At 35.8% G+C, this 27179-nt stretch overlaps 1 protein-coding gene across 2 annotated transcripts in view; it reads right to left on the reverse strand.

Annotated features, from left to right (window-relative positions):
* The window catches only part of LOC121430774 (protein FAM91A1-like), a 31929-nt gene extending 11572 nt beyond the window's left edge, over positions 1-20357 (reverse strand). Inside the window, exons 1-16 of one of the 2 annotated variants that reach the window (XM_041628165.1) lie at positions 20190-20357; positions 14791-14875; positions 13400-13609; positions 12911-12978; positions 12223-12252; positions 10127-10243; positions 8945-9035; positions 8316-8378; positions 7736-7842; positions 6528-6682; positions 6038-6272; positions 5430-5516; positions 4918-5003; positions 3929-4057; positions 1867-1954; positions 506-616 (exon numbers count right to left, since the gene is read on the reverse strand). In XM_041628165.1, coding sequence (XP_041484099.1) covers positions 506-616; positions 1867-1954; positions 3929-4057; positions 4918-5003; positions 5430-5516; positions 6038-6272; positions 6528-6682; positions 7736-7842; positions 8316-8378; positions 8945-9035; positions 10127-10243; positions 12223-12252; positions 12911-12978; positions 13400-13609; positions 14791-14875; positions 20190-20261 — 1734 coding nt within the window. In that variant the 5' untranslated portion in view covers positions 20262-20357. The remainder of the gene's footprint in view (positions 1-505; positions 617-1866; positions 1955-3928; positions 4058-4917; positions 5004-5429; positions 5517-6037; positions 6273-6527; positions 6683-7735; positions 7843-8315; positions 8379-8944; positions 9036-10126; positions 10244-12222; positions 12253-12910; positions 12979-13399; positions 13610-14790; positions 14876-20189) is intronic. The other variant, XM_041628166.1, reaches the window with a different exon arrangement.
* Positions 20358-27179: the final 6822 nt, after the last annotated feature.

Raw genomic sequence — 27179 nt, forward strand, 5'->3', positions numbered from 1 at the left:
TTGTGGATCAGACCCGATTGTGTTGTACCCTGGACAGCAGATGGCCTTGAAAAAATGCTTATGGCTATATTTCACACACATGGCCATAATTAAAATAACAGATTTATTTTATAATGTTTCTATTGCAGTCATGCTTTCTTGCCTGGAAATGAATAAATAAATAAAAAAATAAATAAATAAAAATAAATGAATAATAAATAAATAAATAAATAAACAAATAAATAAATTAATAAATAAATAAACAAATGAATAAATACATAAATAAATAAATGAATGAATGAATAAATAAATAAAACACATAAATAAATAAATAAATACATAAATAAATACATAAATACAATAAATAAATAAATAAATAAATAAATAAATAAATAAATAAATAAATAAATAAATAAATAAATAAATAAATAAATAAATAAATAAATAAATAAATAAAAATAAATAAATAAATAGACAGATCGCTGTAAGGTTCAAGAAACTTTCCTAGAATGTTCATACAACTTACCTGAAACATTGCAGGGAGGTATCTTAACCTGCTTCCTTTGACTAGAAGGAGAGACGGAGGACCACTCTCTACAAGGTGGTATAGATATAGCTTGAACCACAAGGAATTCACCTGATGTAAACAAACAAACACAAAATATTGATGAATTATAGCATAATCCTATATTAGATGTAATATCAATTAGGTAATGATTCTGAAGAAAATATTTATCTACCGTTATGTGTATCTGTATCGCCAATGGATGCTCAAATACACCCACACAAAAATAAACACACATGTCTGATTTGACGATCTGTGACAATAGTGGGGACATTTTTGTGAGGTGTCCTACATAACAAAGTTTAAATTTTATCCCCTAATTATTAAAACCGAGGTGGTGTTTCATGATGTTATATAAAGTTATGATTATGAACAACTTTGCGCATGACACTGGGACATGTTCTTAGTTGCTCAGTATACATGTAGAGGTCAAAAGAGTAGAACCGGTCGCTCGTAAAGTTATGCGTTACTAACAAATGGCTTTATGAAATGAGCCCCGTGCTCATTTTCTAAACATAAGTCACTATTAACAGCAAGGACACTACCTACCCATTTAACAAACAACTTGAGTTTGATTGACAAATAATGAGTTTCCTATATGATGATTTGAAATGAGATGGTCATGGCATGGTTATCTGGGGAGCGTTTCATGAAAGGACATGTCGGACGTTTTATCCGACAAGTCCCAATTTATCCGACAGTTACCATGGTAACAGTGCCTCACACTCACAGCCAGTCAGAGTCAGAGAGAGATGTCAGATCTGACATCTTGCCAGACAAAAATGCTGATGAAACACTCCCCTGGACTGGGGACGTCCCCTGCTGATGGGTGATATGTAAGAAAATGTCCGCAGAAATGATAATATAATAACACATGATTTATATAGCCTCTTTTCCATTTTTCTAATTTTTTCATTTTTTTTCAAATAGGTTTTTACACACACATAAATGCACAATAAACATCGACTTTGAACGCAATGAATTATCTTCTCTTTTTCTCACTATTTCTATCCCCCTTTTATCTCTCTCTCTCTCCCCTTCTTTTCATATCTTGATTGCTTTCATCCGTACCCTCATTGGTGCCCCACCGCGATGATAAATACATGTAAATATACCTAGTTCAGTTCTTTTGACTCAATTATAATCAACACAACCCTTCACTGACTCTACCATACCACATCATTTCCCTTACATTCCACATTAAAAAAACAAAACTCAAATAATATAAAATTCAGAAATAAATAAAATTCAGAAACTATATTATATAGAGGAGTATAAATACATGTACTGCAAAGAAAAAAAATTATATACATATGACTAACCTCTGGTATAGCAGGTCCTATATGTTGTGGCGTACAGCTACTAATAGGTCTGATCTCATTACTAAGAGGGGCCATCGATACCAAAATCCTGTAAAGTATACAATGACAATGGTTAAATGCATTCTGTACAAATCAGTCGATTACGCAGCTTATAAGCAGTGAGGATTGGTTAATATAACACTGCTGTATTAAATACAAAGCCTCTTTATGCACTGAGGTGACATCAAAACCAATAATGCGATCCTTGCTGCTATGATCATACAGTGATGCATTGATTGAACGTAAATAATCTATAATACTGCTACTTAAATACATTTTGTACAAATTGCTTGTATACCGTAAGTAACGGTGTATTAACCGCACCTTTTTCTCGGCGGGATAGTAGCAAAAGTCGGGGGTGCGGTTTATACACGGTGACGGGTCTGAGCCAGCCCGCCGTAACCCCTCCCGTACATGTACGTTGTCTGCCAGTTCACAACACATCGAGTGGCCGGGTGTAGCCGCCCAGGCAATGTCGTTTTGAGGGGTATGAGCCGCGGGTAATGGGAATCGATTAATTAAATATTGTCCATAACAAACGCACCCACCTTCATGACACTAATTTTGACTTTATTCTCGATTCAAAGTAGTGAAGTTCCCTGGCTAATTTAAAAGAGACGCCAAGCATACTCGGTAATATTTTGTCACCGCTGAGTGAGAGTTGAGTGAGGTTAGAGATTGCGTTGTAATGTGGTTATAGTGCGACTTAAGCTGGCGCTATAGCTATTCAAAGTCCCGTTTCGCGCCAGCTTGTTTTTTTTTCCTTCCTGTTTGCTTTTCATAAGATACCATGTAAGCCACGCACGAGAGAGACGGCACAAAGCCGTAAAAAACAACTGGAAAAAATGTCAATTTCTTTGTTTCTTGAACCTTCCTGTAATCCCGTATCCAAAATTCATGCTAAGACATCAAATTTCTGAAATTGATTGTGAGATTTTGATGCAAGAAATGTGAATGTTTCTTCCTCCTACGCTGGGAAAGACACAGATCATGATTTGATAAAATGTACTGGCATGACTGGTACTGTATCGTAGTTTGCAATGTACATGTAATGGCAGTGCTGTGTGTGTGTACACTGTGACTGTGAGGTGAGTGTATAAGTTACCAATATTGTCGGGATTGTTCTTTCTAATATTTGTAGATGAATTGATCAAGAACAGCAGATTTCCGCATACCGGTAATCTCTTTGGATACTTTGAAATCTTAAAGTTAGTTTTGTTTCTTCGTACCTCAAATAAGCATGTAAATATGAGAATTTTTTTTTTTTTTTTTTTTGGTCCAAAGTTGGGGGTGCGGTTTATACACGGGTGCGGTTAATACACCGTTACTTACGGTAGTTTTTATTCATGAAAGGATGGTTGGTACTACAAAATCTAGAAATGGCAATGAGCAGAGAAATGTTACATCTTGCTAGAGCCAATCAGAGCTATATTATTTTTTTTTTAAGTTCCTGCTTTAATTTCCATCTTCCTTTAGTTTATTTAAACTTACATGTACAATGTATGTTCATTTTTGCATTTTGCCCCAAATTTAGCAAGTCATAAAATTTTATACTCTTCTTCTGATCAAATATGACATATTTTTGGAAAGGAAAGGTGTCTTAGATTGAATTTAGCAACAAATGAATTACCAGGATCTTTTTTTATAGAGTTTCAGCATTTATCAGGATTTCATGAAACTCCTTTTACCAGTTAGCAATGAACTGCATCTAGAAGTGCACAGTTCACCATGAGTACGAGAATTTCACAAGAATTTGTAAGCATTTAGATTAAAGAACTTTGATAACAATACTAATGTGACTTATGAAGTGCCAAATCCACTCTGTAGAGTGCTCAAGGCGCATAAAGAGCCAAGAGTTAAAAAAAAAAATTTTGAAGATTTTTGAAAGTCTTGACAGAGGTACATTTTTTTATATCTTCAGGAAGCTTAATATCAACCAAGTTTGGTCCAGTGGGCAGCACAATTTATAACCATACCGTAATGATAATAAAAAAAATCCTGTGGTATGGCTGCTATTACTTACTCATAGTTTTTCTGCAGTACCCGAGCACACGTAGCTGGTTCTAGACCCAGTAAGCTCTCGCACCTTAGCAGATCTATACCCATACCTTTACTCACACCGTCAGAATCAGGGGATATGTCCTTATTGTATCTGAAATACAAGCATACAGAAATGATGATAGCAGTGTTCTACCTAGACCCATTTTAGTAATCGTAATTTCATGGCATTACAAATTCTTTATCAGGCCAAGTTAGTTGTTTTTTGAGTAAAGGAAGATCAACCTAATAACAATCTGACAGTAATAATAATGAACAGGGGCATGTGACTCCCGTAACTACTTGTACTTGCTAGTAATGGGGGTGTTACAAAAAGATATAAGTTTAGCTTGAAGATGCACTTTTTGATACCCAGATACATGTGATACAGGTACATGTCAAATACGAGTTAGATCATGCCATTAAAGAGGACATGCGCTACTGTGTATTAATGGGATTAACTGCGCTTATATTAAATTATATCATGTGCACGTCGGCAATAAACATAACTTAGTCACACTTAAATCTTTATGAAAAACCCCACTGATAGGCCATCAAGATGTCAAAGCGCAAAGAAGAGCAATGGGAAAAGAGAAGATACTGCACATGCCTGAGGCAGAAACAGTGCCTCTGACAGTATGCAGCATAATATACATGTACGCATGAGCTACCGCTTGAGGATTAGGCTACGCAGCTCAAATCAATTCATTGTCATTAATAACTATCTTACACAGGTACATGTGTAAATTGTATGCATTACATAAACCATTAAGTTTTTGGTTGCCAATCGATTCCGCAGTTGCTTCCATTTTACTTTTTAAAACAGAAGTAAAATAAGAATGAAAGAGGATGAATACATAGTTTATAAGAATAACCCCATATAAGCTGATACTGTTTTACAGGTGTAACTGTATTTCAGCATCGCTAAATCCCTCAACTGTCGATAATTAATTGAATAAGGGTAAGAATACATACCTTAGGAATGTGATTGTGTTTTTGAGTATGACAGCATGTTCAAAGTATCGCTGTGCTTCTCCTTCCACTACACTGTCTTTAGGAACCTGAAAAATAAATTTAAAAATCAATACAAACCATATCGTGAATTCAGTGCCCTGTCTTACAAAGCATTGAGATTGACATGATCAAACCACAACTATGGAAAGCTAGCAAAGTCAAAATCTAAACCGCATATTTGTTCAAAATATTTTCTAGCTATGATGTACATTCAAGCATTCATCGTTGTCTTGAAAATTCACTGTGCTTCTCCTTGTTTACAAAGGACATTGTGCACATTTCTACTGCATCATCTCTCCATTCATGAATGCAAGCCAAATTTATTCTGAAATGTACACTATTTTCATGGTAATCTCAAAGGCATATTTACAAAACTAGCTTTTATAACACTGCCAATGAGAGATGGCATGCAGAGTGAGGTGGTTTGTTTTTGCTTTGAAATGATTCCAAGGGTATGAGAACGTTTAGCTTACCCGATCCAACTCGGCAAGGAAGCTGTCCAGAGACTCGTCGGAAAGTTTACCAACCTCAAACATAGTGACTGCATGACTCTTCAGACCCTGTGAAAAGAAAGGTACAAGAAGCTCAGTGAATTGCTAATAGATATGATAATGCAGGAAACAGCAAATTTTGATGTCGCATGGAGGGATTTGGCAGTCAGATTCTTAAGAAACCTAATTTGAAATAAGTGGGTTTTTTGTTTTCAAATGGCTTAACATTTTTTTAGTCTAGTCATCTTGAAATTGCATCTGTCTTTGTGAAAAATGAAAAGAAGGTATTATGGCAGCACCTTTCGCTCTCCTGAGGCCCAATTGATAAAGAGTTGTAACTTTGTCATTATGGCAAATACCATGGTAACAGGGCTCAGTAGCCAATCAAAATCAAGGTTACAGTGGTAGTTGCCATAATGGCAAAGTTACAACAGTTGTAGCTTTTTATCTATGAAACGGACCCCTGATCATCAAACACTTCTGAGATACAAGGGGATTGACTTTGACTAAAGATAAAAAAAAAGGGACAATATCAATTATCCTGAATCATCTGTGCAAACAAAATATGAGGGGAAAAAAATCTATCTTACCGGAGATAAATTTCCCATCATGAGAAACGCTGTCAGGGTGGAATCAAACAGGAAAGCTATCCTCTTTGAATGTCCTCCAGTCGCCGTGATCGCTGATGTCGAAACGTCGGAGTCATCGATGCTGGCGATGTCAGAGGTATCGATGGAGCCCTCGTTGGATGGGGAGGTCTTCTCAGAGTTTGTGGTGTGAGCAGCTCCCCAGTCGATGAGGAGCAGATCATCTTGAACTGTAGATCTAATCCCAATGTGAATAAACAAAAGTATATTTTATACCTAGTATTATTAACCATGATTTTGAGGGAAAGAAAGTTGCAGAAGTTCATATTTTCTGTTAAACTTGCAAAAGTGGTAAGCCCCGTTTTTCTCTCCCAGAGCAATAATTGGAGGTATAATGAGGACCTGCATATATATTCTGGTTATTTTCTCTGGCAAAAATGTTTATCCCTACAATCTGTCGCCATCATATTGCAAAGAATAAACATATACATACTTCTTGGTGCCATTTGCCTGAAGAATGTCTTGCCACGATGGATGTAACGCTTCCATATCAAGGTCCTGTCCTTTCCTCTTAGCGAAACCTAGTCTGCAGTACATGGAGATGGCATTCTTTACTAGACCAAGGTCAATCTGGAGTACATTGGAAAGCTGGAAGATTCAAATCAAATCAAATGATTTAAATTGCAGTCATAATAATTATATCAACTAATTTAACTTACTACTACTAATAATAATAATTGGATTTATATAGCACTTTTTCCAGAGGATACAAAGCGCTGTTAATTGCATAAGACAAGTTAAGGTTTATGGTTATATAAGTGTGTTTTGAGATTTTTTTGAAGAGGCTAAAAGAGAGGTTTTGAAGAGATGGAGGAAAATTAAAATCATATCAAGCAATTTAGACTACATGTACATGTACAAGTACATTATCAAACAGATTTGCAATTTACATTGAAATCATATCAATTGATTTATAGAGCAATTACATTAAGTAATTCAAATTGCAATCATACCAGACAATGCAGATATCAAATAATTTTTACTGCAATCATATCAAATGATTTATATTGAAATTACATCAAATAATTTTGATGGCAGCCATATCAAACAATTTATACAACAATTATATATTATCTATATTACAACCATATATCATCTAACTTAAATTGATACAGTTTATCATATAAAATACTTAAGATCAAATGTACAGTCATAACAAATAATTTTTATTACAATCACATCAAATGATTTATATTGCAATCATATCAAATAATTCAGATTGCATTAATATCAAATAATTTAGATTACAATTAATTCAAATAATTGAGATTGCTGTCATGTCATTGTTACAATACACATACAAGCAAATTGTGACAATGACAAATATGCATTTGTGTTATATAATGTTTCCTTCATTGAGTAACAATACGGTTGCAATATATATCTACTGCAAGAAAATCAAAATGAGAGAAATTCACCCAACAACACCCTAAATTCACCCACGTGACACCAGGGAAGCCTTTCATAAAGCAGATTGTCATTGATTTCCACTAACAACTGTTATAAGCTACTGTAATCCTCAAATCTCATTGACACAGAAAACTTATTCAATACAATTACTGATTATTTGTGTCATGGAACTCTCTCTGGATAGTCACCAATTCGATTAATTTAGGCATTTGTACATGTAGCTTTGCTCACCTCTGCTACTGTTGTGTGTTCATCGATGGAGACAAAGATTTTATACAGGAGCTTCTCAAAGTAATCACCTTGGAGACGATTCATGACAAAGCCTTCCAGTGGAGGTACTGCACAAAGCAGAGAAACACCATAATGTGTGATATATTAAGCCAATGTTACTCAATAGTTACATTGCCAAATGATGGGGTTTTGTAGATGACAGTTCACTTTAAAATCCAAACTATGTATTTACATGTACTATATATGACAGCTTGAATGCACTTAGAAATGATTACATGCACATGGTGTAATCGCACAAGATAAAGAAGTCTTGCTGAAAATTCGTTTTTAAACTATCCAAAGAATGTCTCAATATATCAAGACCACTTTGTCTTCCTGGAAGCAGGAATGGTATTTGTGCAGCTCTCAGAGTAACACTATGCCAATTCTATACATGGCATGTCTGACTCATATATGTATGCTGACCTTAATATCATGCCCCCCTACTCCTATACTCTATATAGAGTTCCATGGAGTTAATTTCCACTATAAAACGTCTCGAGGACTTTGATACATTAATGAAATAAGGTTTTCACTATACCTGATATATAATCATCATCTTCAATTGGCACATCAACATAAACAAGACCCTTCAGATATAGTTCTGTGAAATAAAGAAAGTGAATTTTAATTTGCTTAAAAAGGATGTTCAGATTGACAGATATATTAAGAGAAAATTCACCTCCCCCCACACACAAAAAAAAATCCAGTAGTACCCACTCCAATCCAGTGAAGAACAAATTCTCCTGTCTTTTATATGAGATCAATAAAACTTGGCTTTACAAGGTTCTAAAAGTTCTCTTTCCGCCAATGTGGGTTTCAGTATTAAGATATTGTCAAATGTATGGTAAAAAATATGGAGATAGATGGGGTTGTTAAGAAGGCATATGTTACTGCTAGGACTATGCAACCGCGCCTCAGGCTGGGAAGCAATTGCCCCATCCTGAAAATATCATGAGGTACCATGAGCATCCATGATAATACAGATACAAATACTACTGATAATACTAATTATTCCAATGAAAGTCTAGGGGATACGATTAATCAATTAATGTTTTTTCCCTCAACATAAAACTGTCTTGCTAAAATCATTTCAAAATTTGGCCTTATGATTAACAATTATGAAACCAACTAGCAGGAAAATGGATACCCGGTACACAAAATACTTACTATGCACTATGTAATAATCCATTGCACCAGCTGGTTGAGACCCTGTATCGATGATTCGATCTATAGCATTCTTCTCAGCTATTGACACAGTCTAGGAAAGAAAAAGATATCAAAAGGTACATGTATGAGGGAAAAACAACATATTACGCTTCGGGGGGGGGGGGGGTCCAAAGTCTGGACATTTTATAAAAACAGCAACATTTAATTTGGGTTTTCTGAACATACATGCATCAAATAGAATAATTAGTTTTAAAAGTTTATGTAAGTTTTTTCGCACTTTACTTTCAACGATTTATGAAATATATTGATCGCAAATTTCTCAAAATTGTCATCTTGTCCAAACCAGCCTGCAGTATACAAGTGGGTATGTATGAGCATGTACAGTAGCCCCTGCAGCCTTATTCTCACTCTCAATAGAATAAACATGTACTTCAATATTGTGCTGCACTCAACCAAGGTGAGATAAATGGGTACCTGGAAATGCCACAATGCTGTAAAAGGCCGCGAGGCTAAAACCATGGTACTAATATCCAATCGAGCGCCTGGGACGCATTTGGCAGTAAAATGTGCTAAGCAGGTTGGTATTATTACAACTTTGCTGTAACAATGTATTGTTCGTAATAAATTGTTGAAATTAACAAACAGATACCCTGATGTCATCCTCAGTGATGTAAAAGGCCGCGATGCTAAAACCATGGTACTAATATCCAATCGAGCGCCTGGGACGCATTTGGCAGTAAAATGTGCTAAGCAGGTTGGTATTATTACAACTTTGCTGTAACAATGTATTGTTCGTAATAAATTGTTGAAATTAACAAACAAGATACCCTGATGTCATCCTCAGTGATGTAAAAGGCCGCGATGCTAAAACCATGGTACTAATATCCAATCGAGCGCCTGGGACGCATTTGGCAGTAAAATGTGCTAAGCAGGTTGGTATTATTACAACTTTGCTGTAACAATGTATTGTTCGTAATAAATTGTTGAAATTAACAAACAGATACCCTGATGTCATCCTCAGTGATGTAAAAGGCCGCGATGCTAAAACCATGGTACTAATATCCAATCGAGCGCCTGGGACGCATTTGGCAGTAAAATGTGCTAAGCAGGTTGGTATTATTACAACTTTGCTGCTTTGTTTATATTGATCATAATAAATTACTGAAATTAACAAACAGATACCCTGATGTCATCCTCGGTGATGTATCCAGCTTGCACCATCCACCATGGCTCCACGCTCACATCCTCTATAGGCTTGCCTGGAAGCAGGTCACGGATTGGTTTCCTCCGGAAGAATTTCTGCAACAAATCAAGAAGATTACATAATTTTAGCACAAAAAAATCAGTTTCAACTTTGCATAGGCACCAGTACAGGTAAATCTAAGTTGAAGTGGATATTGACCTGCTTGATTTTATCATGTTTTTTTCCATTTATTTATTCATTTATTTATTTATTTATTTATTTATTTATTTATTTATTTATTTATTTATTTATTTATTTATTTATTTATTTATTTATTTATTTATTTATTTGATTGATTGATTGATTGATTGGTTGATTGATTGATTGATTTATTTATCTATTTATTAGTTGATTTATTTATTCATTCCTTCATTTTATTTATTTATTCATTTACTTATTCATTATCATTTTATATTTTTGTTTGCATGTGGGTACATGTACCTTTATTTCCCCAGCCCCACATCCCCTGAACAAAACTCTCACAGCTCAAATTTATACATGCCATTGTCGAAACAACTCATTTGCTGTACAACCAAGTCTGTACAATACATATTCAAAAAGGCCTTAATACTCTTTACACGTACATGTAAAGTGTACATTTATCCTTTCTGTGACAAACTTTCATGCAAAAATAACATGCACAAATTGCAGTTGTACAATATTCAATGTTTACATACATGTATGTATGAAACAGCCATTGCAATTACACTGTCAGGTCAACAATCTTGGAGACAGATTACAGAGTAGCAAATAATACAAAATATACAGTGCTACGAATACATGTATTGCAAAAATGTTATCAAAGTGAGATATTACATGGACTACATGTATATACATGGTGTACAGCACTGCTCAAAAGTTAGTGAACCATGCCAGAAAATGAACATACCGGTACCTAAAGTGTTTAGAGTTCTGCTGTGTTTTAGGCATTTAATTGTTAAGTTTAATAGGTGAAAACATATTACATTCATTTAAATCTCTTATCTGTTTCTCTGAGCTCATCCAACATTGTAGTGTTGTTGTCTACATTCAACACTCAGTATAAAGGAGTGCAGTTATGGTATGAATTACTGTTTCTTTTACAAGGTGGATATTTTTCTGACTCTGATACATGTATTTCCAATTTACCTTTTGCTGTGTTCATTACTTGCAATATATGCAATGTAATGTGTAACATTTTATGGGCCCACATACATGTACATAGTGTACATGGCTATTAAAGCACAAAAAATATATGTTTTCTTTTTTTTTTAAATGGGAGGGGGCGTGGGTGGGGGGGTCCAAGTCAAGCAAAATATTGCTGCACACGCTTCAAACGTAAAATTCTTAGAAAAAAGCATAATTATCAATGATACATGTAGATAAAAAATGTACATGTAGCACAGATTCCTAAAAGATATACATTTTACATGTATGTCACCACATATACATGTAACTTGTGAAATAATAAATATATATATAAGTACATAATCTAACATAGATTTATTGTTTTTGTGAATATTCATATTGCTACATGTACGTACATGTAAGTGCAGGAGATTAGTGAACATTCAGAGAGATAGCATTTACAGTATATGTAAGGTTAGCTCATGACAGGCAAGCACAATGTACCATTCAAAGTAGCTTTATTCAAAAATTTGTTAATCACATTTCATACATTTCACACAACATGCAGGATTTCTTCAACTTACAAATTATGACCTTAGGAGCATTACAGAACATGGATATACAATACATGTTTAGAAAGCATACCAAAAATACAAAACTGAGATCCACGTACATGCACAGTGTAGACTTATATTGTGTAAGGGTAATATCAAAACAAAAATATAAAAAATAATGAGACAAATCATATATCTTTGATGCCTACAAAAAATTATTTACAAAAGAAAATGTCTAAGTCTAATTGGACTAATTACTAATTAGATCAAATGTTCAGGTGGTAATTATGCACGATACAAGATCTGTTATGTCACACGTGCAGTACTAATGTCAGTGTTGATTGAATTACACTGTGAATATGGTGCACACTTACTTGAATACTACCAGAACGATTAAGGGAGGGCTAAATAGAAGTAGCATGAAAAAAAATTAATAATTCAAGAAGTAACAAGATTTTCACCCCAAAATTACACAGAATGAAAGTTAAATAGTTAATGTCACATGTCGCTTTTTGTCTTGTGTCTATTGTAATTACATCCCCTTCCCCCCCCCCCCCATCTACGCTTTATTTGTATTGCTGCCAATTGGTACATACATGTACTGTATAAATGATTATTACTTTAAAAAAATAAATAAATAAAACAAAGCTATTTATCTTTTCAATATTACAAATTATCAAGAAGTGTAGTTCACTTCTAATTTCTCATTATAATTCTATGATACTAATAAAAATGTGATTTTATTTCTAATAGGAATTCAATGATCAAAAGTGACAAGACAAGTATAAAGAGATAATAGTGAGAGGTATAAGAGATATAACTTTATAAAGTATGAATAAAAATACTAAAGTAATGGATGGAAAACAAATCACACCTTCATTCTTTTGAAATTTACTCATCTCGCAAAAAACAGATACCGGTACTACATACATGTACTTCATGTACACAACATGTCTATTAATGCTTGTGATTTGTATGTAAACAATGGAAGTATAAAACATTGTTTTAATGCATAAATTAATTAGATATTGAAGAATATAGGTTTATGAATTAAAAATTTACCTTTGATGATCTGCATTGATTCATGATGTCAATATACTGATTCCTTCCAATCCCAAGTAACCTTAAACCTGTGGATTGAGGCAAAAAAATAAATAAATGTTATGCTATGCTATGCAGTTGGTAAAATGAGCCTTTAAGAAAAAGAAATGGTGGAAAATATGTTTGATTGGAAATTCCAACAAAACTCATAAAAAACACATTGTCAAATTTGACCAAACAGAGAATGGGGGTGCCTTCCATAAAACAAAGCCATTAATTTTCATTGACTACTGTAATTTAAAGCTACTGAAATCATTGCATTTTATTGGATCAGAGCAAATTTTTTCTTCAGACTTTCTATTTCATGACGTTCTCCCAGGATGATTTCTGCCATATGTATGGTTGCTATTTGTACCAACAAACGATAAATTTTGCAACTTACATATACATGTACTGTCAACATAAGTTCGCATCTTACAAAACAATAGGTGATTACCACAGTGAACTTACAATCAGCAGCAGTAAAATTTGGCAGTGAGTCATAGCTCTTTTCACTCGACATGATATCATGCATCATGCTTAGATAGTAAGAGAAGGGTGTTATCCTTAGTCCTTTGACTGTGATATCCGATAGATGGTAAGGGTAGAGCATCAGGTGATCTCGGCTGTACTTGAGCAGGTCTTCGTAGTACTTGCGATCATCTTTCTTTACTTGCCGTACTGGATGCAGGAGAAAATAAAGAGAAATGAAACATGAGAATTCTTGCAAGCCAACTAATGGAGATACATGTACATGTAGTAGGAAAGAAGGCTTGCTGATGCTATTTATAAAGCTCAATCATAGGTACATGTAATAACTAAAAATTAGGGGATGAAAACTATTAAATGTATGTTAAAAAATTCATGGTCATACTGACACAATGCATAATGTTCTTATAAATTTCTGTTTTTAGATTGATCTTTGGGCCTAATGTTGCCATCATTAAATGTTGAAAACTGTCAAGTAATAAACCATAATTAAAGTCCTAAAAGTACAAGGTTTTACCCCAAGCTTATCAAATATGGAATTCATATTATGAATTAAAACCATTATTAAATCTGTCCACGTTGGGAGCTAAATGGAATGTTACATTGACTCTGTAGGGGTGGGCAGCTGCAGGAGAGCACGGGTCAAACGGACATTGGGGGCCAAGGGGGGGGCGAAGAATTCCAGCCAACTCAAGGGACGGTTTCAGGAAGGAGTGACGGTAGAAGACACAGAGAGATGCAGCATTTATTTGGTGCTCAAGTGGATATACATGTAGCCCAACCTTGAAAGGGTCTTCAAATCTCAGGAGGCATATTGTATAAATAATATCTTAAATCAAGAACAATACTTGTACACTGTTCATGATCAACATCACATAAGCTTTATACATGAAGCTTTTCAGTAGATCTGTTTACTTACAGAATTGTTTTCGTTGCATACCATTCTATTGTTGTTATTTTCTCTTGGTGAAAGTGGAATTTAGAATCAAATTAAACCACAAATGCTCTTGCCATTTTAAAATTAGGAATGACCTGATGAATGCCTAGTTACCTGCTCTTTGGTGCAAAATACTCCCACTTAAATGCTGGTAGACCAAATTCTTGTTAATAGGCATTTCCATTCAAAATTTTATGGGGTTATAGAAAATTGATCTCTCAACGAGTTAAAATCAGAAAATTTCAGATCCTTCTCCTCCTTCCTCATTTTCTTTGTCTTCCTCTTGTTAGATTCATTTTCACTTCTTCCAATCACATTCCTACTCTCTATTTGGACATTTGTAGAACTACTTTAATAATCAGACATAGCCAAATTGATTCAGCTTTTTATATTCCACCTTTTATACTTTTAAATAATAAAAACTACTGTGACTTACTGAGGTTGCCTTTGAAACGAAGTTGATTCTTGATACTATAGCTGAAGACACATTTCTCATATTCCTTTGGGGAATGACCAAGTAACTGCAATAAAAAAGAAAAAGAGTGACACTCTCTGAACAATACAATAAAGAAAATAATGTACAAAACAAAATGATAAGTCATCCACACTGAATACTTAATGCAGCTGCGTGTAATTACAAACCCTCAAGAACCTTACAATCCACATTATCTAAAGGCGTGGTCACACCGCCCGAACGTTGTTGGAGCGGTCGTGGAGCGGAGAGAAAAAAATCATCACCACTCGCTACCGTTCACCATTTTCGATTTCGATTGTTAATTTTTTTGTTTTTCGATTCTTGTTTTCAATTTTTTCCCCAATTTTGTGAACGAAATTCGACCCTCTCTCCCTACCGCTCCACGACCGCTCCAACAACGCTCGGGCGGTGTGACCAGGCCTTAATATCTTACAAATTCCAGTTGCTAAGAAATCATGTGGGGGGGCAGGGGCCTTTGCTCATGCATGGCCTAACCTGTGGAATTCTCTTCCACAGAGTTTGAAAACTCAGACTTCAGTGACCACCTGCAAGGGCAACCTGAAAACATACTGTACCTGTTTAAAAGTGCATTTTGATAGACAGTGACTTATTGTTCAGACATATATGTAAATTTAGCTTTTGTTGTTATTCTGCTCTGAGCGCCTTGGGCAAAATGGAAAGTGTGCTATACAAACTCATTATTATTATTATCATTATTATTATGAGGCCTAGTGAACAAGACCCAAATCTTTTACTCTTGAATAGCCTGGGTACTGATCATCATGTTCCATCATAAATCAGTCATTCTGATCATGCCTGGTGGGTGTTTCATAAAGCTGTATAAGAGCGACTTTAAGAACGACTTGTGATCCTTTTTTTGTGGTAGATGGTATATTCATGGCGATGGTTTAGCATGTTAGAAAGGTTCATCAGTCATTCTTAAAGTTGCTCTTAACTTACGAACAGCCTTATGAAGCCCCCTGGTCTTGTACGATATGCAATCAGTGTTTGCATCTCATGTTAGTTTGACTTATAATCAAATCAGTATACTAATTATTTATATTCACATATTAAATTTTACTATTTGTAAAACAATAATTTTTATCTATGAATTATTCTTCAAAACGGCATCGCTAGTCGGAAGTACGTCATCACGGAGCAGTTCAAGGCTCAGGTCTATTGTATTTGCTTTGTTAACAAACAGATCGAGGGATCTACGGGAGATCAGGTCTGGTAAGAAATGTCTAATTTTTACCATTTATAGTGAAATAACTTTTATCCCCTAAATGCATTAGGCGCCTGAAGGTTCATACGGTTGTAGATAAATAAAATTCGACAATACAAACCGATTTCACCCTCTAAGGCTAAGAGAATGAAAGTTTTAGATTTGCGTCCACCACCCGCATGCTCCAAAACCGCCCGCATGAAAATTTCATTATTTAAAAAAAAATTCATTACTTTACGAAATTACGAATTCCAAATCATCGCAGGGCAGTAAAAGCTTATTTACGCACTTACGGTACTATGTGCATACGGTACACTAAGCTTTTTCGATATACCGGTATTAGCAATACCGTTCGGTATGAAAGTCATACCGGTATGGATACCGCCGTTGAAATTTCAATACCGAAATACCGTCATACCAAAAGTTGAAAATATCATACCGGTATTTTCTTCTGTATTGTCGTTTATGGGTATTTTTACAGTAAAATTAAGTCAAAACAATAAGTTCTTTGGCTCTCTCAACGTATTTAATGAAATCAGAATCCAATAATCTAACCTCGAAATGAATACATCGCCCCTTAACTACTGTCTGAGCTCCGTTAGCCGCTGCATAAGGCCTCGGCCCCACCGCTACTGATACTGGGGTGCATGTCGGCTTAGCTCCATGCACTCGTATCGTGTACACAGCTACAGTACAGTAAACAACGAAGTCGACCGAGACGGAGAGCATTTCATGAAGTTTTTTCAGTGGTTTCAACAACAGATTTGCTTTCCGCCAATCACATGCGAGGGTTTGCTAGCTTGTAACATCCCTCTACACAAACAAAATCACTGACAAAACTCCTTTTGAAACACTCCCTAGCCTGCCTTTTGACCACGTGGTGTATTGTGGGCTTCGACAAACTATCAACCTTGGCTTGGGGCGTTGACAGACAAACCACAGGGATTAACAATTGTTTTTTCTTTATGCAAGTTTTTTTTTCTCGGACTGCTCTTAACTTGTATCAATGGGAATGACCACTGAGTTTTTTTTTTTTTTTTTGGGGGGGGGGTGCTGTGCATTGACAAACCACAGGGATTAACACTTTTTTCTTTATGCAATGTTTTTTTCTGGACTGCTCTTGACTTGTTTCAATTATGACAAGTTTACTTTTATACTATAAGCCTGCTACAAAAATCGTCTGACCCCCCAAAAAAAAATAAATACATAAATAGATACATAAAGAAAAAAAATAATACATTAATGAATAAATAAATTAAATATGAAAATATAAAAAAGACAGAAAATGTTGATAACATTAACAGGAAAAAAATGTTACGCCATCCCTCTTTGTTTATTTTGATCTGTGAAGTGATCGTAAATGGAAGAAAGTGGCTGAGAATATTTGTGTGATTTGTGATGGGTGTTGTATCCGTTTTGTGCATGTGCGGTCATGAATAAAATAAAATAAACTATTGGATTGATTGTATGATGGTCTCATGGCGTGATAAGATGTTGATCAACTAAAATTTGGCATGTGTGAAAGATGAAATTGACAAAAAAAGAGGGGAAGATCGAGATTCAGAGAAGAGGAGGATGTTGATTGTTCGTGGTAAGAGAGGGGTGGTGACGGGGAGAGAATGGGCCGATGGGAAAGAGAGAGTGAAGAATTAAGGGGCTGGGGAGATAAAGAAAAACAAAAGCAAGAAAAAATGAGTGAGAAAGAGGCAGCTGGGGGATAAGAAGTTTAGGGGGGGGGTTACTTTTAGACAACGTGGAGATTCACAAGAGGGGGGGTCAACACATTGGACATTTATAAGAAAAGTTATGTACAAGACGTCAAAATTTGAGGTCAACAAACTTTGAACCTTCGACGAACACGTGTTGATGTGAGTGGTAAACAAAAGGGGCGAATCTGAATGTGAATGAGTGGGGCCAGATCGGTGAAGGGAAAATCAGGCATATATCCTTGACAGTTTTAGCAGGGAATTTTGGTGCTTGGAACTCAAGTTAGGGCATGTACACACGTTTAGCAAAGTAAGTAGCAGTGAGTTTGTGCGGTGTAGCATTTGGCAAATTGACTTATTGATTTCGTACCATGTGCTTGCTGAGATAATTGTGCACCCATGCACAGGTAATTCACAGCTCTCATTGGGGAGAGAGCATGATCGTATAACTTTTGGTAAAGAGAAAGTTTTTGTCAATGAGAACGGACCATGCTGAGCATTCCTCAGCTGACCACAAGCATCCCCTCTTTATCTGAGGCCATATCAGGGCTAAATAAACATTGGACACTGTTTGCACAATAAATTGGGAATTTACTCGGTATTAGTCGGTATACCGGTATTGAAGCTATTAGTAATACTGGTATTGAAAATATCAATACCGAAAAAGCTTACGGTACACCACTATATGCAGTGCACCTTCGATCTTCGCACAGCTGTGGTAAATTGTCCATAGACTGTGTACAACGGATAGAACGTCTCGGCTCACTCATGGTTTCAAATCGTCTCGTGTGTGAAGGATTCATATGCACCTGGTGCACGCGAATCTTTCACACCCTTTTTACTAAAATAACTATGACTTTACATCGTAGCTAAGCATTATATTTATTCTATGACACTTACCGAACCATACGGATCGTTTGTTGAATTCTGTTTGGTGTTGTTTTTAATAAAATAAGAGCATTTTTCGTGATCTTCACGTAGATGCCTCTTGATCAGCGTTGATATCAACTTTTGCCTAAAGAGGGCGCGCGATATTATTTCAAAGTCGGTAGGCACTTAAGAACCAAGTTTGAAAGGATACTCGTAAAATTATGTCACTCTCGCCGATGAATATTCATTAGATCGTGGTCGTGCGTGTTCAATACACACTGAGTGCATGCATGCAGAGAGTTTTTATTGAACACGCACGACCACGATCTAATGATTATTCATCGCGAGAGTGACGTAATTTTACGAGTGTCCTTTCAAACTTGGTTCTTAAGTGCCTACCGTACCTTTGTTTACGGTGTTGCAAGCTAGCTGCATTCTAGGCGATCAGCATTATTTTCTTGCTCGTTCAATCCACTTTCATCATCATCTTGTCAAAAGATGGCGTACTTTACCAATAAGTATATACATGAGATGCAACCTGTTGATTTTTGGTACAATTTCCTATTATGCGCTGACGACTTGAATTGAGAATGTTCGATACGAAAAATTGCTTTTCGATTGTTGTTTGCGTACTTTCCACCGCAGTATTAAGGACGGATCGAACGGAGTATCCTGGTTGAGACTTGGAGGTAAGCGATAAAAACACTTTTATAAATAATTTCCAATTCATTAAAAAAAAAAGTTAAATCATAAAAACAAATTTCCATTAGTGGAGAAATACTCAAATGTTTGGCGTTTTTTATTCCCTCACATTCGTGTGATGAATGAAAACGTCAAAGTCCACTATGAAACCACATGCGTTGTGCGAGGTTAGTATTACTAACCTCGCATGTTGTGTGAGTGGTCTCGGCTAAGCGAATCAGAGATCGCTGATTGCCTGCCAATCGCGCAGATCACGTTATGACTATGTGTCACCGATCGGCCATTTTTGTTATGAATTGTAACAAAATGGCCGATCGAAACGGGGGTAGGAGAGAATTTTTTGAGGTTCCAGTCTGTGCCCAGATCATGTCAGAAAAACTGCCACTCGTTAGACCATCATCCACATACATGACATAATCGTGGTAAGTGCTTAATTTCTCTTTTAACTATTTATTCAGAGAATTATTTTGACCATACTACACGCTTGTCAGGTACGTATGCCAAATTGCATGTAAGGTCCTGGGTTAGCAATGCGCATGCTTTAATATATACATGTAGGCCTAGGCCTACTTTACTTATTTCATTACTGACAAATATTGGCTTTTGGCAGTGGCTGGATCTAAAAGAAAAACAAAAGAAAATGTGTCTGATAAGAGTAAAAGACTGAATTTACAGAATTCGGTGATACGATCCACTGACACACATGCATGTAACATCATCATGGATCATGAAATTCATCATGGCAATGTCATGGATAAAAAAAAAGGAAGCTGAAAGCTGAATTGTGTACGGAATGACTGACAAAAATTTGTACGAGTGGGACTGAAATATAATTGAATGAACTGAAGTGAACGAACCTGCTTTATATTTCCCGGGAGCTTTCCCCAAGGATAGTTGTTTCTGATGTGAAATTCTACTTCTGAATTCATAGCTGCGCTCTTTCATAACATATTTCTTATCATGTGCAATAAGTGGAACATTCACTTCAAAATTGTTGTTTTATAGAGATGTTAAATGGAACAATGTATCGCACTTCAATCAGCTGAAGTTAGCTTCTCATCTCGTCGAGTTGTATGGTATCGGCGATATTTTTACTACTGAGGTGCCGTAAAGGCCGTAAGGCGCCTGCCTATACATGGAAAGTCCGGGGTTCGATCCCCGGTCGCGGCACCTATGCCCATGAGCAAGGCATTTAATCTACAATGCTCTTTTATTTTTCTTTTCAAATAAATGGAAATGCTATATGCATTATTGTTAACTAGGTATCCAATTGTTTAAAAAAACTATAGAGCCCTATGATTGTTGCGGATGATTTTTTTTTCTCTCCCCACCTTGCTCGGATCCTTATGCTCTCTCTCATTTCCTCTCTCTCTCTTTCAATTAAGATGATGTATATTATACTATAATTTTTAGTAAAAATAACAACCGTTCAAACTCCAAAAGATTAAAGGTCAAGTCCACCTCAGAAAAATATTTAGTTTGAATCAAATTTCATCAGAATCGGATGTAAATTAAGAAAGTTATGACATTTCAAAGTTTTGCTTATATTTAACAAAATAGTTAAAAGAACGAGTCAGTTACATCCAAATGGGAGAGTCGATGATGTCACTCACGTTTATTTCTTTTGTTTTTATTGTTTGAATTATACAATATTTCAATTTTTACGAATTTGACGATAAGGACCTCCTTGCCCGAAGCACAAAATGTTAAAATAATGGAATTCCACGTGTTCAGGGGGAATGGAACTTCATTTTATATGACAATGACGATATTTCATATAATAATTAAAACAAAAGCAGTGAGGGATGTCATCAGTTCCTCATTTGCATACCGACCGAGATGTGCATGTAACTGTTTTGTGAAATGAAGCGAAACTTTAAAATGTCATAACTTTCTTATTTTACATCCGATTTTGATCATGTTCATGAAATTTTCAGTGGTATGCTAGTTGAATTTTTCTCTTTTTATTCAAATCGACTTTTTGTTGGGATGGAATTGTCCTTGAAAGAAGTGCAAGTGAAGTAAAGCATGGATACATGATTGCAGGTAATGTTCAAGATTCAAGATTCATTTATTGGTCAACAGGGGCGTCGATCCATTTTTCAGATGGGGGGGGGGGGGTCATGACTGAACGTTTGAAAGGTGCTCGATCACAAAAAACAAAGTTTTACATCCGCCTACCATTGCTCTCTTCATCCATTTCTTTACAATATATTATATAAATAGTGTACAATCTATTGTACAATATACTGGATTATATGTACGACAAATATAAAATTATCCCGAGTGCAGGTTTATTTCACCGAGGCCGAAGGCCGAGGTGAAATAGGCTTGCACGAGGGATAACTTTATATTTGGAGTTCATATAGTCCAGTAATATTCATTGTATGATAGAACGTTCACTATTTATTATAGTAAATAGATCCCTCAATCTAAGCCCCCCATCATGGATTTTACCATAGTCTAGATCTAGATGGCATACGTTCTTCTTACTTTATATTTGTGAAATTCCAATTGAACACGATGTTCAATTTGTCGTCTGCTGCAAGGGGTTAAACCACGTAAATTTGTATTTCTATCTGCTATCGGAAATTATAAAAATGCTACTTTGGGAAATCGATATACAAATATATCGATTGAAAACAAATTAATCGATATTCTCCCCATTCATTTAACACGGGTTTTGCCATCCAAAAATCGAAAGTTATATTGTACATATGTACAATATAACTTTTTGAAGGGAGGTCACGTGGTACCAATCCAGCCAATCACAGCTCGTATTTTACTACCACTATTTACTATATATATATATATATTATATAAATAGTGTACAATCTATTGTACAATATACTGGATTATATGTACGACAAATATAAAATTATCCCGAGTGCAGGTTTATTTCACCGAGGCCGAAGGCCGAGGTGAAATAGGCTTGCACGAGGGATAATTTTATATTTGGAGTTCATATAGTGCAGTAATATTGTATGATAGAACGTTCACTATTTATTATAGTAAATAGATCCCTTAATCTAAGCCCCCCCATCATGGATTTTGCCATCCAAAAATCGAAAGTTATATTGTACATATGTACAATATAACTTTTTGAAGGGAGGTCACGTGGTACAAATCCAGCCAATCACAGCTCGTATTTTACTACCACTATTTACTATATATATATATATATATATATATATATATATATGACTCATGAGAAAGAGATACATCTCTCACCAGCAAATTAATGCGAGCGCAAAGCGCGAGCTGAAATTTTTTATTATACTGAACTGAAAACAGGAAAAAGGTATTGTTTAAGACTGTTAGTAGTAACTCATGAGGAGGATACATATCTCACTACACAGATGATGCGAGCGCGAAGCGCGAGCTGAAAATTTTGATATTTCGATCTGAAACAAATTGACAGTTTAATGGGCGTGTTAATAACAAACAAGATATATATCTAACAAAAGATTATTGCAAACCGAAGCGGGAGTTCTTTTGGGGTTTAGAACTGAAAACGGGACATTCTATTTACCTAATAAATCATGAAAAGTATGGGTTCTTGCTTCAGAAATTATGCGAACGCGAAGCACGAGCCGAAAATTTTTAAATTGTAATCTGAAAACCGGACATTTTTAGCACGATTTTAAGTAAAGAACGAGTTGTGTATATCAATCTCGCTTGCTGATTTCTGTGTTACATGACAATCCTATTTAATTTTTGCACACATTTGGAATTATTGGGGGGCAAAACGATGTTTGCCCCCCCAATATTTTCATTGGTGGGGCTATCGCCCCCCCCCTGGATCGACGCCTCTGTTGGTCAATGTACGAATACAATAAAGACATTTGGTTTCAAATGGTTTTTAACAATCATATGCACAGAGATGAAAAGTGCAATATATCACAATGAAACACTTTACACGAACAATCACGATAAATTATCAATATCTGTCGGCAATTACTTTAATACCCATAAATAAATTTTATGTGTCAATTTTGATGATTGTGATAACAGTGTTTACGCTCAATTCCAACAAGCGGTCCAATGCCCCCGTCAATAAAAAAAACCCATCTATGTAGAGGGGTCTTTATTGTTGGCCTACTGACACTCGATGATTTTAATTTAAAAAAATCTAATTTTAATTTTACGCGTCCCAAATTTTTCTACAACAATTTTTTTTTATCTACAACTAAAATTGGATAACATCTCACATCCAGTGATAAAATTTTATCAATTGAGGAGGGCACTAGGAACGAATTTTGAAGACTGGATGTTGGTTAGGGAAAACAAATTGACATGCAAAGAAAAGGTGATTTTGGTCAGGAAAAAAGAAACAAGCCCCCTCCCCCCAAAAAAATAAATAAATAAATAAAATAAAAAAAATAGAATAGAATAAAAAACCTAAAAAAATCATGAAAATAAAGGAAATATGGCTCATATATACAACTTCCACTTTTGAGCATACCAGCAAGGGCGTAGGCTGGTTTGAGTCTGGGGAGGTGGAACTTTACGGCATGGGGGCCGCGTGCACATCGTGGGCTGGTGTTCAAAGCAGAAAAAAGTGGTACAAATTCCGTTTTGCTTGCCAGCGTCGGAACTCCTCTGCCTCAGCGGGAGGATGCACGCGCACCCCCTCCCACAGCCTACGCCATTGACCAACCTGATTCCAGGGCGTGGTTCCTTTGGTGTATACCATTCTCAGTTATGCTCCCGCAGGGGCAATGCAAATGAGGGTTCATAATCTATGATGAGTTGACTCAGGATTGGAAAGGAATATTAATGTTGACAAGTCGGATCAGGTATGAACCTGTGTTGAGTCAAGGTCAAAACCCATAATAAGGCCGAAGGATTTAATGCCCAAGGCCAATAAGCCAGTTCGTAGTTCCTTTCTGCGCATGATAAAGAGATTCTACGCATGATCAGAAGAAGGTCATTTGCACTGAAGTGACATGGTGCTTTAAAATCTAATGAGATAAGCACCAACTTTGATGTCTTGATTATTCATATATTCTTTTGAATTGTCGTTTTCATTTACATCCACAAAAAACAACAATGCTTCCACGAACGACTAGTATTTCACAGTTTGTCAAGTACATTGTGCAACATGCTAATATGCATTCAAAGTAGGAATGCAACAAATACCTTCATTAAGCGTTCATTGGTGTGCTATTCTGGTCACCTGGTCTATTCAATTCCTTCATCCTGCTATGTAAGGCAAGCTTACGTAATATCTTGCTTTGAAATCTGCCTATCATGATGAAAGAAATGAAAGGTCATTTGACCAAAATTTCCCATGAAGTAATTACGAACTGGTCTAATCCAAGGCATTGTAACTCAAGGCCAAGGCATTTCATACTACGATGCATGAAACAATCGCATATGGGCAATTTTTTTTTATAAACTAGCTGCGAGCAAAGATTTTGACCTTTATGCATAAGCGGATCCGGGGGGCGGGGCGAGGGGCCCGACCCCCATCCCCCTGTTGGTGGAGAAAAAAAAGAAAACAAGGAAAAGGAGGGAAAAAAGAGGAGACAAAAGAAGGGGAAACATAAAAATCGAGGAGGAAGACGAGTGAATAAAATAAGAGGAGGGGAAGACTAACAAAATTATAAAAAAATCTTTCATGTCACTACGTAAACTTTTCGCTCACGCGCCACGTTCGCATTGCCTTTGAGGTGATTCACATGCATTGCTCAATGGAGCTTCAAATATCAAGTTTTGAAGTCAATATGCAAAACATATTTCAGCTCGGAAATCGAGCAAATTTGTTTGATATACAAAATGATTTATAAATAGTGCTCTGTATGTTTGAGGGTCTAAATGTTACCATTTCCTGCTCGCGCTGCGCGCTCGCAAAATTTGATTTGTAAGGTACCTATTATTTTCCTGTATTCCATAAATTTCTCAAAATATCCCTATTCAAGTCAGATTGTCAAAGCGTATCAGCTAGAGCTGCACGCTCGTATTATTAATGTAGGAAGATTTCTAATAACTCATCCTTTTCATGATTTACAAAACATGAATATATAGAGTGTCAAAATTTTGGTGTAAATCTTAAATTTGTTCGCTCGCGCTCGCATTTTTCAAAAAGTGCTTAGATAGAATTTCCATTCTTCAGGTAAAAAGGTCAAAACTTTTAGCTCGCGCTTTGCGCTCGCATTATTTGATAGTCAAAATACGTTACGTCTTCATGGCTAACAAGCAGCCGTTAACAAATCCTGTTTTGATCAGATCAAAACGTTTATTAAAAATAAAAAAAAAAATTACTCGCGCTTTGCGCTCGCATTGTTCATGTAGGAAGATTTCAAATTACTCATCCTGTTCATGATTTACAAAACAAGAATAGAGTGTCCCATTTTTAAGTGTAAATCTCGATTTCTTCCGCTCGCGCTTCGCGGTCGCATCAATTATTATTTAGTGATATACTTATCCGTTTCATAATTGAAAAAAGTGCTTAGAATTTATATTCTTCAGGTATAAAAGTAAAAAATTCAGCTCACGCTTCCCGCTCGCACCATTTGATAGTCGAAATATGTAACGTCTTAATGGCTAACAAGCAGCCGTTAACAGATCCTGTTTTGATCAGATCAAAACATATATTAAAACAAAAAATCTACTCGCGCTTCGCGCTCGCATTATTAATGTAGGAAGATTTCCTATTACTCACCCTTTTCATGATTTACAAAACATGAAAAGAGAGTCCCATTTTTAAGTGTAAATCTCGATTTATTTTCCACTCGCATCAATTATTTAGTGATATAATTATCCTTTTCACGATTGCAAAAAGCTCTTAGAATGTCTAGTCTTCAGGTGTAAAAGTCAAAATTTTCAGCTCGCGCGCTGCGCTCGCATTATTTGATAGTCGAAATATGTAACGTCTTCATGGCTAACAAGCAGCCATTAACATATCCTTTTTTTATCAGATCAAGACGAATATAAGAATTCTGCTCGCGCTTCGCGCTCGCAGTAATTATTTAGTTGGATACACATCTCTTATAGGATCCCAAACATTGCCCAAAATGTTTTAAGGACAAACTAACTAAAATAAAAAAGCTCGCGCTATTTAATTAAGGCTTATGATATTAGTATATATTTATGTTGATTTATAAGAATGAAGCATTGAAATGACTATTAGGAATACCCCTTCAAAGAAACAAACAAAAATCAACTTTGAGCGGCCGATCCGTGAAAATGTGGTTTAAAAAAAATCCGGGCCCCCATCCCCTATAATATAATATATTATTGGTGAAGGATGGATCCGCACCTGTTTACATGTAATACAAAATCTAAGTTTAAGATAAATTGAAACATAATATCAAAATATGATACAATGACACTAAAATATATATAATAAATGAACATTAACATGTGTACATAATGTTTCTAAGCGATTTACATTCAGATTATTATTGCAATTATCATCGGATCGTCGCGTGCCCCCCACACAATGTATGAACTTCCTTCACTTCCTGGTGAGCATTCCACCCGGGACATTCCAACAAGAGTTCCGAGATACATAGGTTTTCGTATCCTACCAGATACCCATATATTACTACCCGGGTGGAGAGTGGCAAAGTGGCCTTGCAAAAGGACTCTAGGCTGCGGTATAATTCGAACACACAACCTTCTGGTGACAAGGCGAACGCTAGTGTCAGAGCCACTTCACCACAACGCTTCCACCCTGTTCCATTATAACGCTCCCAGAATCCACCCTTTTCCCTTTTTTCTGTATCTTTTTTCCCTTTTTCTTGGTTTTGATACAGTTATCTTACATATACCTGCTTGATTTTGTCTCTAAAGCTTTGCTAAACACTCTGCGAAAATTAAGGTCACACTTCTTTATGACA

The sequence above is a fragment of the Lytechinus variegatus genome, chromosome 17 (assembly GCF_018143015.1).
Source record: "Lytechinus variegatus isolate NC3 chromosome 17, Lvar_3.0, whole genome shotgun sequence".
Classification (NCBI taxonomy): domain Eukaryota; kingdom Metazoa; phylum Echinodermata; class Echinoidea; order Temnopleuroida; family Toxopneustidae; genus Lytechinus; species Lytechinus variegatus.